General features: G+C 39.0%; 1 protein-coding gene across 2 annotated transcripts in view; it reads right to left on the bottom strand.

Annotated features, from left to right (window-relative positions):
* DNAJC2 (DnaJ heat shock protein family (Hsp40) member C2) overlaps positions 1-12,916 on the bottom strand; it is a 33,745-nt gene that overhangs the window by 9,490 nt on the left and 11,339 nt on the right. For both annotated transcript variants that reach the window (XM_026504058.4, XM_048212887.2), the window contains exons 4-9: positions 4,848-4,946; positions 3,642-3,783; positions 2,250-2,330; positions 1,291-1,356; positions 713-804; positions 508-629 (exon numbers count right to left, since the gene is read on the bottom strand). In XM_026504058.4, coding sequence (XP_026359843.2) covers positions 508-629; positions 713-804; positions 1,291-1,356; positions 2,250-2,330; positions 3,642-3,783; positions 4,848-4,946 — 602 coding nt within the window. The remainder of the gene's footprint in view (positions 1-507; positions 630-712; positions 805-1,290; positions 1,357-2,249; positions 2,331-3,641; positions 3,784-4,847; positions 4,947-12,916) is intronic.

Genomic DNA, 12,916 nt, shown 5'->3' with positions numbered 1-12,916 from the left:
AATAAAAATTTGCTGCAGGGGCGCCTGGGTGGCTCAGTCGTTAAGCGTCTGCCTTCGGCTCGGGGCGTGATCCCGGCGTTCTGGGATCGAGTCCCACGTCAGGCTCCTCCGCTGGAGCCTGCTTCTTCCTCTCCCACTCCCCCTGTGTTCCCTCTCTTGCTGGCTGTCTCTCTCTGTCATATAAATAAATAAAAAGTCTTTAAAAAAAAATTTGCTGCAAGGAATATGCCTGTAAGTATCAATGGTACCAAAGTATCAAGATTCATTCATGTAGCACCTAAATCTCTACTACAAGATTACAGTTGTTTTGTTTCATTTTGTTTTTTTAAAGTAGGCTCCATACCCAGCCTACAGTCCAACACAGGACTTGAACTCATGACCCTGAGATCAAGAGCCGGACGCTTAACCAACTGAGCCACCAAGGCGCCCCTCAAAATGATAGCTTTTTAAATATATCTGAGGATTAAAGATTTTATGAACACTTAAAATCCAGCTTTCTCATCTTACTTTTTCTTTAGCTTCTTGCTCCTTCCGTTTTGCTTCTGCCTTTGCTTTCTTTTCTGCTTCTTTTTTGGCTTTTTCTTCTTCCTTAAATTTTTTTATTCTTGGATCACAGCTATACGCATTGTCTACCAGAAAAAAAAAAAAGTTAACTTTTTCAACATCCAGTATTTAATTAAAGAACCTTTTAAAAAGTATCAGTTATGCTTACCAACTAATGTTCTTATTCTATTCATTTCTTCTTTTTTTCTCTGTGCCCTTGTTGCTCTGTTCTGCTTTTCAATCCATCTCCTCTCATCACGACTATAAAATAGAAAATATTGCAAACTATTGATTATAGATGGTATCACTGGAAAATGTAATATTTTATAAGTTTATATGTAAATAATGTCTGAGAAAGTTAAAATGCCATGTCACTATAACATTAGTTAAAGGGTGATTCTACTTAATTTTGGTTGATTTTTTGGGGGGCATATTCATGTCAAAAGCATTTCCCTATGCACATGTGGAAAACTAAAACCAGTTAAGCAAACAGAAGAAAAATAATTTGCTGAATTGAGCTTTTGTGACAATTATATTTCTTGGCAATTTCTTAAGCATATCATAACCAACTATTGATTTGGCCTCATCTAGTTTAACTTGTGAGATGGGATTTCAAAATACTACTAAAAAACTCAAAAAAGCATACACAAAGAAAATTACTTAAGAAAATACATGCAGTATATTTATACAACATCACAACAGGGAACCAAATAACTGTCTTCCTTTATTAGTGACTTACATACATACCATTCTGCTTTTTCTTTTTCTTCTTCATCTAAGTAAGAAAATTCTCTCCAAGAATCAAAATTATACCTAATATAAATAAAAACAAAATTAAGCCAAAATAAATGAAAAAAATCTTCCTTTTAAAATTAAGTTACATGCACGTAATTCTAAGAAACATTAATGGCAAGTGGATGAGTCTGTCTTAGTAGATCCCCACCCCCCACTGGTGGAACGAACACGATGCTTCCTCTTTCTTAAATGACACTGTACTTGGTATGAGAATCTAGAAGTACATTCATCACCCCTAACTTAAAATCACAGCTCCCTGCCATCTCCATTAGCTTTCTCTCTTGCCTGGGACTTGTTAAAGTTCTCCCTACCTTCACCTGTCCTAGTCTGTCAAGTCTTAAGGAAACCCTCAAAGTGGCTACTGCATCTCTGATTTGTATCACCTGAAGGGAAAAAGCAACTACAACTGGTCCAGCTAAATTTGGATATTTTTGTTTCACATTTATCTTATGCTTTCATTCACCAGATACTTAAGGAGAAAAGATAGCACAATTATGAATTGCCCATGAATATAGTGTTTATTAAACACTAGTGTATTAGTTACAGAGACAAAGCAGCACTGCCTTCCTCATGTATTCAAGTATTTTTATTAGCAAGAAAATGCAAAGGTATTTATTTTTATTGAAATTAAATGGCTCCTTAATTTCCACTTTTTTTTTTACCAATATAGTATTCTTGACATCTAGAGATCTGATTATTAGAAAACAGATTAGAAAATCATGAAAACCCAAACATCACATAGGAGATAATATAGCACCATACGAAAACCTTTATGATTATTTCTGAATAGAGTGCTTTTGTTCAGAAAAGGTTCTGTGATTCTATCCTTCAGTTAATTTATGAACAAGCAAATATTGAATAATTATCCTTTTAAAAAAGGGAAGCATCATAGAAACAGTGTATTCACTTACCAGAAAGAATAAAATGCATCTACATCTTCAAATGATGAATTCATATCACCAAGTTTAGGGACATTTTTTTTATTTGACCATCTGAAACATTAAAAGAGAAAAATTCAGTTTAAAATTCTGTGTAACGGTCAACAGACAAGCTAATTTATTAAAAAACCATTTTTACCAAGCCCCTATAATCTCCCTTCCCTACAACTAAGAGATGGTGCTGGAAGATCCGCAGTGGGGTATTGAACAATGCAGGTGCAGCGCGAGAGGAGAAGGGTTGACCGGGTTGGGAAGAAAACAATGACACAGTGTTCTCATCGTCAGGTGGTCTTCAGCTCCATGAATTAGCAGCTGCCACACTGGATAGGAAAATCAGGCGCTAGCCGCCTCGCCCAGGCACACTCACTCCTGCCTCTAAACAGCCAGTTACAGAAGCAACCTGTAGGCCCAGATTTTTAAAAAATGTTACTTCAGAGAGATGACTCCCACCCCTTCGTCACCATGACCACCCCCCCATGAGTCAGACTTCTCAGTTCAACACCTCACCCATCATCTCTGAAAGGATCCTGAGGCTGTTACTGACCCATGTTTTCCACTCTAGGAAGCCATTCCACAACAGAATATATTACACTATTTTGTTTTTACCACCTTCAACACTATGACAAAACAAAAATGAGAATGGGTGGAGAAAATACTAAGCTGCACTAAGCCAATGAAGTGGGCCTCAAACCTGACTGCACATTAGGATCACCTGGGTATTTAAATGCCGACAGACATTCCAAGCTCATTAAATCGAAATCACAGCTAAAGCACAATCTCTCCGGGTGGCACACAGCCATCAGGAGTTCTTCGAGCTCTCCAGGCGATGCCGATGTGCAGCCACGCTGTGCTCTAAGGAAACCTTCCAGTGCAGATGGAACCAAAAAATGTAGAATATTGATACATACTATTTAAAAACTGACTTTAGATCATCCTTTGTCAGAGCACCTTCTGATGATGAAATGCTCCAAGAAACAGCTCAGTTCAGAAAGAACAAAAGCTTTATCAAATGATAAGGGGCCAGAGTACATGCACATTAGTAAAGGGGAAGCAAAAGAATGGGAAATTACCGTCACCTAAATAATAATATCACACTACATAAAGTCAGCCATTGTTCTTTCCCCACAAGGGAAATCTAAAAGAAAAACATCCCATGAGGTGTAAAGGAATCTCGCCATGGAAAGGCAGAACTTCTGTTCAGAGAGCTAAATAAATTAAGAGCAGTACGTTCACCAGAGGAGCTCAACTCTGTAGAGAAGGAGGAAGAGAGCAAAAACTCTTTATCAGAGGAACGACGCAGACGTCTGGAAGCGCATGCAGCAAGCCGATATAGCATTACAATCACAAGGGGATCCCTTAACTCACCTAGAATTCCTTTCAAACACTGGGGAAAACACTTCGAAGAAATTGTCCTTTGCTTCACTTTTAGAAGGAACTGAGTTATCAAAAGTAGGATCTACACTGTTGAATGCCCGTCTTTTCACTGGATCAGATAACATTTCATACGCTGAGGAAAAAATGGTAAGGTCAAATTACCATGACTCTACATTTTTTTCCTGTGAGGAAAAAAAAAATCCCCTTCTTTAAAAAAAAGTTATTATTTTTCATATTTAAAAATTTTGTGTGCTTGTGGGCAGGAAGAGACTGAATCTGGGTAATGACACCTCCAGCACTACTGGGATATAATCTCACTTCACAATTTCCTTCACAATCTCTTCTGGAAGGCGCATAACAAAACAATGGTTAGTCAACCCTTAAGAATGCATGACTCCGAGGAAAAAGACATAGAAAATTAACCGTTAGATTCCAAGGTTGTAAAAAAAATCAAAGAATCTTTAGCATCTTGAGCACTGTGTAAGAATGGGCCAAAGAGAGTAAGTTTGAAAGGTATGTACACAATTTTAAAATTTTACCACCAAAATGTAAAATTAGGGGCACCTGGGTGGCTCAGTTGGTTAAGCACCCGACTCTTGATCTCAGCTCAGGTCTTGACCTCGGGGTCGTGCATTCAAGCCCCGAGTTAAGAGTAAAATCACATTTAAGGACACATTTAGAAATGGCAACAACCTATATTAATTTGCTTAATGAAGACATGGCTATGCAAACAGCAATCAACTGTCTTAGGGTCCATAGCAGGATATAATCAATTTTTGGATTTAAATTATCAAAACATCTGAGGGACAATTTAGTCCTACAAAGTATATGAAATGGAGAAATTAGTATTCTTGTTAGACATAACACTTACGATGAATTAACTCTAGGATGAGCTTCTCCTAAGAATCACCTGATGATTTCATTAAAATGCAGACTGTGTCAGCAGACCTGGGGTGGGGGCCAAGCTGCTGCGTTCCCGAAAAGCTGCCAGGTACTGCGGACGCTGCTGGTTGGGAGAACCTCACTTTGTTGTAGTGAGGCTCTGGGGCAGTTTATCAGAAACAACCAGATATAACTGAAAATGTTTTCAAATGTCATGGTATAGTTAACTACAGAATATACACTAGAAATCCATTCCCAGCACTTAATAAATAATCATCACTATTAGAAATTCCTGACTCCAAAGTATTTTCTTACCTTTAGTTATGCAAGTGAAGTAGTCATTATCTCCTTCTTTTATTGGTTCACCAGCTGCTTTCCGTTTGTCTGGGTGATGTTTTAAAACCATTGCTTTATCTACAAAACAAGCCAGATTTAGACAATTTGTCACTTTATGCATCAAAACTAAAAATAAAGATGAGGAGCTTGGGAAAATGGCGGTGTAGGAGGACCCTGAGCTCATCTCCGCCCACGAACCTACCAAGACTGCAACCACATACAGTGGAACTCACTCTGAGAAGGCCCTGAAGACCAACAGAACAGCTTCTCCAGAGCTAAAGAGGTAAAGAAAAAGCCACACTGACAGGCAAAGAGAGGAAGAGACGTAGTCTGGAACCAAATCCGCAGTGTGGCAACCCACTGGGGCTGAAGGAAGGATATCACAGGTGCAGAGGTCCTCCCTGAGGAGTGGGGGATCAAGCCCCTACTGGGCACCCTTGCCCTGGAGTTTCACACAGGGAAGAGGAGCTCCCATAACATCTAGCTTTGAAAATCAGTGGGGCTCCACTCCAGGAGTTGGAAGGCTATACTGAGACTCTGCTTTTAAAGGGCCAGTGCACTGTATCACTCATTCTGAGACCCAGCACAGAGGGAGCAATTTGAAAAGCACGTGGGTTATACGTGACAGGGATTTATTGACTAATTATAGGGCATGTGCCAGAAGAGCAGGAATCTGCAGGAACTTTCTCCAGAAAGAGAAGTGTGGGCAGGTGCCATTTTCCCTGTCCTCCTTCAGCCTTACTGCCCGATGCTGGTGGAAGCCAGTTGTGACACTCTCCATCTACCTTGCTAACACTACTTGCCCCACCCCATGGTCCCCTGTAGAACCCCCCACCCAAAGGTGTCCATCCCAAGTGGCTCCCATCCCACCACACCTGGTAGGGAGCCTCAGTCAGAACCAGTGCCTCTCCAAACCAAATGTGGACAAAGGAGGGAGGGCAGCCGCATCCACCAGCACACCTGCAACACTTGTAGCTTGACCTCTAAACCAGCTGTGCTGGGGGCAAGCCGTGCCTACCACTGCACCCACAGTAGGCTTGGACCAGTCTACATCAGAAGGGTGCCTGCAGCCCCCACACAAAATATTTCGGGAGGGCCTGGGCCTGGTGACCAGGGTGGGGGAAATGCACTACCGGGCGCCACAGGACACGTTTTACATAAGGCCACTACTTTCAAGGACAAGAGAGGGAGATGACTTACCTAATACAGACACACAGAGAGTCACACAAACTGAGGAGACAGGAATATGATCCAAATGAAAGTTCAAAACAAAACCCAAGAAAAAAGAACTACTAAACAAAATGGAAATAAGTATTCAACCTGATTAAAGGCTCAAAGTAATGGTTATAACAATATTCGCTGGATTGAAGAGTGGATGATTCAGTGAGTACTTCAACAAAGAGAGAGAAAATATGAAAAACAAACTAGAGGGAATTAATGCCAGATTAGAGGATGCAGAAGAATGGATCAGTGATCAGGAGGACAGGGTAATGGGAAGCAACCAAGCCGAAGAGCAAAAAGAAAAAAAGAATTTAAAAAATGAGGCTATGTGGGACACCTGGGTGGCTCAGTTGGTTAAGCATCTGTCTTTGGCTCAGGTCTTGATCCCAGGGTCCTGGAATCGAGTCCTAATCGGGCTCTGCTCAGCAGGGAGCCTGCTTCTCCCTCTGCCTGCCACTCCCCCTGCTTGTGCTTTCTCTCTCTCATTCTGATAAATCAATCAATCTTTTAAAAATTTTTAAAAAATGATATGTTAAGGGACCTCTGCAACAGCATCAAGTATAAGAACATCTGCATTACAGGGGTCACAGAAGGACAGAGATAGGGGCAGAAAGCTTATTTGAAGAAATAACGGCTGAAAATTTCTCCAACCTGTAAGGAAACGATATCCAGCTCTAGAACACAAAGGGGGTCCCACAAAGGGAGAATGAAACAAAGAAGGTCTACCCCAATGCATAATAATTTAAATAGCAAAAATTAAAGATAAACAGGGAATCTTAAAAGCATCGAGAGTAAAGGAAACAGTTACAAGGGGAACTCGATAAGGATGATTTTTCAGCAGAAACTTTGCAGGTCAGAAGAATGTAGCATGATATATTCAAAGTGCTGGGAAAAAACCTACAACCAAGAATACTGTACTGAGCAAGGTTATCATTCAGAATGAAAGGAGAGATAAAGAGTCTGCAAGACAAACAAAAGATGAAGGAGTCTATCACCACTAAACCAGCCTTGCAAGAAATGTTAAAGGGAATTCTTTAAGTGAAAAGAATAGGCCATAACTTGAAGAAAATGGTGAAAACAAAACTTCATTGATAAAAGCAAACATACAGTGAAGACAGATCACCTATAAAGCCAGTATGAAGGTAAAAGGACAAAAGTAGTGAAATCAATTGTTACGCAGAAAAATCAGTCAACAGATAACACAAAGTAAAAAGATGTAAGATATGACAACATAATACATAAAACATGTGGGGGAGTAAAAAAGGAGTGCTTTTAAAATGTGTTTGAACTTAAGCAACCATCAACTTAACAAAGACTACGATTATATACACAGGATGTCATAATAGGAACCTCATGGTAACCACAAACCAAAACCCTGTTAATAGATACAAAAAAACCAAAAAACGAAAAAGGAATCCACGCCTAACTCTAAAGAAAGTCATCACATCATGAGGGAAGACAGTATGAGTGGAATAAAGAAACAGAACTACACCTTCCCCCCCACAACAAACAAAACCTCACCCCAAAACCAAATCCAACCCAGGAAGCAATTGGCAAAATGGCAATAAGTACATACTATTAATAACCCCTTAAAATGTAAATAGTCTAAATGCTTCAAAAAAGACACAGGGTGACTGAATGGATAAAATAACAAGAACCACTGGTGCACCTGGGTGGCTCAGTCTGTTAAGCATCTGCCTTCACCTCAGGTCCTGCGATCAAGCCCCACATCAGGCTCTCTGCTCAGTGGGGGGAGTCTGCTTCCCCCGTACCCTCTCCCTCTGTGTGTTCTCTCTCTCTCTCTCCCTCTCAAATGTTTTTTTTTTTTTTTTAAAGATTTATTTATTTGACAGAGAGAGAGACAGCCAGTGAGAGAGGGAACACAAGCAGGGGGAGTGGGAGATGAGGAAGCAGGCTCCCAGCGGAGGAGCCTGATGCGAGGCTCGATCCCAGAACGCCGGGATCACGCCCTGAGCCGAAGGCAGACGCTTAATGACTGAGCCACCCAGGCGCCCCACAAATAAATAGTCTTTAAAAACAACATCAAGACCCATCTATATGCTGCCTACAAGAGACTCACTTCAGCCGTAAAGACGCACACAGACTGAAAGTGAAGGGATTGAAAAAAATATTCCACGCAAATAGAAGTGGAAAAAAAAAAAGTTGGGGTAGCAACACTATGTCAGACAAAATTGACGTTAAAACAAAAACTGTTACTACAGACAAAACAAGGTTTTACTTAATGATAAAGAGATCGATCCAATGATAGGATATAACAATTGTAAATATCTATATACCCAACAGAGGAGCACCTAAATATATATTAAAAAAATTATTGGTTATAAAAAGAAATCGACAGTAATACACAATAATCATAGGGGCCTTTAATCCCCACTTACAGCAATAGACAAATTATCCAAACAGAAAATTAGTAAGGAAACACTGGCTTTGACAACACACTAGACCAGATATACTTAACAAACACCACCCAACCCTGGCACAATACGCTTCTTCTCAAGTGCACATGGAACATTCTCCAGCACAAATCACGTGTTAGGCCATTTAACAAGTCTCAATCAATTTAAGAACACAGAAATTATACCAAGCATCTATTATAACCACAATGGCATGAAACTAGAAATCAGTTACAGAAAAAAAACACAGGAAAAAAACAAACATGTGGAGGCTAAACAACATGCTACTAAAAAATCAACGGGTCAAAGAGGAAATCACAGAGGAAATAAAAAAAATACTTTGACACAAATAAAAATGTAAACATAACAGCCTAAAAAGGCAACCTACTGAATAGGAGAAGATATTTGCAAATAATGTATCTGATAAGGGGTTAGTATCCAAAACATAAAGAACTCCTAGAACTGAACACCAAAAAACCCTCAAATAATCCTATTAAAAAATAGGCAGAGAACCTGAATGAACATTTTTCTAAGAGGACATATGGATGGCCAGAAGACACAGGAAATAATGCTCAGTATCACTAATCATCAGAGAAATGCAATTCAAAACCACAACGACCTCACACCAGTCAGAATGGCTATTATCAAAAAGACAAGAACTAAGCTTTGGTGAGAATGCAGAGAAAAGGGAACCCTCACACACTGTTGGAAGGATTGTAAATTATTTTTTAAGACTTCATTTATTTATTTGATAGAAAGAGAGCCCGAGCAGCGGGGAGAGGGAGAAGCAGGTTCCCCGCTGAGCAGAGTCCGATGTGGGGCTTATCCCAGGACCCTGGGATCATGACCTGAGCCAAAGGCAGACAATTAACCAACTGAGCCACCCAGGCGCCCCGGTAGGATTGTAAATTCACAGAGCCACTATGGAAAACAGTACACAAGAAGTAAAATGACTTTGAAAGATGGGTGAATTTGGTCCAGGTGAATGGAAGACAGGAAGTAATTCCAAGCAAATGAGTAAGAGTTAACAAGGCACAGTGGCAAAATAATTGAGCTAAGACCCTTGCAGCAAACACTTCAGGCAAGGAAAATTGTTTTTAAAGAATCTTACTGATGACTCTTACAGCATCCTTCTCTGTATTAATAACTGAGCACTTTTACATTTGCCAAAAAGATTCTAAACAGAAGTCATGAGTTTAAAGGAAGTGATCACTTATTTTAAAACATTCTTTTGTTTTACATCATGTATTACTTAAAACCTTTATCTCATGGGGGCGCCTGGGTGGCTCAGGCAGTTAAGTCCCATGTCGGGCTCCCTGCTGAGCAGGGAGCCTGTCACTCCCCTTGCTTGTGCTCACTGTCAAATAAATAAATAAGATCTTAAAAAAAAAACCAAACCCTTTATCTCATGTAACACTAAGTAATAAATAGCTCGTGATGCTTGTGGGGGATATATTGAAAAGAAACTTGCCAAAACAAAAAAAAAAAAAAAAAAAAAAGAATTTTTTTTTTAAACTAAGTATAATCTGGGGCGCCCGGGTGGCTCAGCCAGTTAAGCGTCTTGACTCTTGATTTCAGCTCAGGTCATGATCCTGGAGTCTCTGAATCGGGCCCCATGTCGGGCTCCCTGCTCAGTGGGGAGTGTGCTTCTCTTTCTCCCCCTGCTCATGCTCTTTCGCTCACTCACTCTCTCAAATAAAAAATTTTTTATAAATCTTAAAAAAAATAATTTTAAAACTAGAAGGGATGTTAGAGATTATCTAGTCACATTTTAAATTTTACAATGGAAAAACTGAGACCCCTAAATTCCCTGTTCAATTCCTGCTCAGCAAAACTCAATTTTCTTAATACCTCAGCTTTAATTTAAAAAGTGATTACCTACTGTATTTGTTTCTAAAATGCTTTTTCTATGAATACAGTTGTCATTTTCCTTGTGATATGTATGATATATATACATTATACATATCTACATATATATATATTCACGACATATATATATACATACATTATTTATATATACGTAAAACTTCTACTTTTTGAGATGTGAGATTTTCACTGCCAACTAACCTAATGGGAACCCTAAATGATGGGGAAAAAATCCTCAAAATAGAAGTTTTACATATATATAAAATAACGTATATGTACATATGTCATATATATGTACAGTTACAAAATTTATATATGTACAATATACGTACCAGTCATTTTCATTTATATTTACTGATCATTTCCTTTATAATTTTTTTCAGTACTTATAAACGCATAAGGTACTTTATCATACTCAACAATATATTTTGTAGTTTCATTAGTATTTTCTGTGGTTAGAACTGAAAAATTTAAAAAAGTCTTTAAGTTTTTTTAGAATTTTAACATATTCAAGTAAATATCTAACCCTCTCATTTTTCGAAGTGCTAATAACATCTAACAATCCTTCCCTTCTCCAGTGATGATGCCTCTTTTATCATAGTAAATTTAATCAGGGTTTGTTTATGATTACCTATTCTAGCCCTGGATCATCTTTAAAATGATTATACACTCCTAACAAATTTGATAGTGACTTCCAAAAACTATTATTTTTGATATTTCTCCTGCATCTAGCCACTTGACTCAACCTTTTTTTCGTTTTCTAGGTAGAGCCTGTATTACCTACAAATAATATATATATTTTTCTTTCCATTAGTTCTCTTATTTAATATCTTAATTCACTAAACCACACTCCTAAAACAGCATAAAGAATAATAGGCAGGTTAGCTTCTCCCATGGATTTTAATGGTCATATCACTAACCACATGGTTAAATTTGTTGGCTGCGGGTGTGAAATACTTACCAAAGTAGGAAATTAACTGTATTTCTTTGCAAAGTTCTATTTATCAAAAAAGAATGGCTATTAAACTGTTTTATACATTTTCACTATTTAGGAAATCACATATTATCTAAACTATAGATTTAGCTATATTAATATATTTCCTAAGTTAGATTCCCGAGAGAAATCCTACCTGTCTGTGGGTATTATTCTTTTAATGTGCTGTTAAATTCAAGTTGCTATGAATAGTTTTTAAAGTTAATTTATCTAAGTAATCTCTATACCCACTGTGGAGCTCCGACTCACAACCCCCAAGATCAAGAATTGCATGCTCTTCCAACTGAGCCAGCCAGGTGCCCCTAAAAACATTTTTTTTTCAGGAGGTGATTCTTTCCTAACTTTTAAAATTTCTTCCTATTTAAGGATGCCTGGGTGGCTCAGTCGGTTAAGCATCTGACTCTTGGTTTTGGCTCAGGTCATGATCTCAGGGTTGAGAGACTGAGCTCTGTGTTGGGCTCCATGCTCGCCACACAGTCTGCTGGAGGTTCTCTCCCTCCCTCTCCCTCTGCCTCACCACCCGCGTGCATTCTCTAAAATAAATAAAAAACATTTGCCTTTAAAATTTCTTCCTCAATTTCAAAAAATTATTTGAGAGAGAGAGAGAGGGAGAGTGAGCTCATGCACGCTCACAAGCAGGGGGAGGGGCAAAGGCAGAGGGAGAAGCAGACTCCCCGCTGAGCAAGGAGCCCAATGCCAATGCCAGGCTCTATCTTGACCTGAGCTGAAGGCAGAAGCCTAACTGACTGAGCCACCCAGGTGCCTCTCAAAAAAGTTCATTTAACAAAATTTTTGAATATATTACATTTAATAGTGGTCTCCATTAAAAATATCATACTATAATGATTTCTTTCTGTATTTCACTATTTGTTTTTTCTTCTTATAAATTCACTTCGGGATGCTGCTGTTTTATCTTTTCTATTTTTCCATGTCCCTTAGTGCTATTCTTTTAAACATCTGAATTAGATGCCCATTTTATTCCCCCCCCCTTCTTTTTTAAGATTTTATTTATTTGACAGAGAGAGAGAGATAGCCAGTGAGACAGAGAACACAAGCAGGGGGAGTGGGAGAGGAAGAAGCAGGCTCCCAGCGGAGGAGCCCAAAGCGGGGCTCAATCCCAGGACTCCGGGATCACGCCCCGAGCCAAAGGCAAATGCTTAACGACTGAGCCACCCAGGCGCCCCTATTTTTACCTCTTTTTAAAAAGTAACAGTTTAAGGCAATGAACTTACTTACGGTGCAGCTCTAACTGCCATCCCTCAAGTTTTGATAGGCAATGATTTTACTTTTACAAAAAGAATCTCTTAATACAAGTTTTGTAACTTTCTAGGCCCCAAAGAGTATATCTGATTTCCCAAATGATTGTTTTTTTGTTTAAGCACATCTTTTACTGAATTAAAATAAAACTGACATTGAATTTTGACAATTGTATACACCCTAAAACTACCACCAAAGAAAGTACAGACCATTTCCATCATCGAGTTCCCTTTGCGCTTTCCAGTCAACTCCCATGCCGTACCCCATGACTTCTTTCACCACAGACAACTTTTGCT

Source organism: Ursus arctos, unplaced genomic scaffold (genome assembly GCF_023065955.2).
Source record: "Ursus arctos isolate Adak ecotype North America unplaced genomic scaffold, UrsArc2.0 scaffold_3, whole genome shotgun sequence".
NCBI lineage: Eukaryota > Metazoa > Chordata > Mammalia > Carnivora > Ursidae > Ursus > Ursus arctos.
The sequence above is the reverse complement of the archived record's forward strand: the minus strand, read 5'-3'. Positions and strand labels throughout refer to the sequence as shown.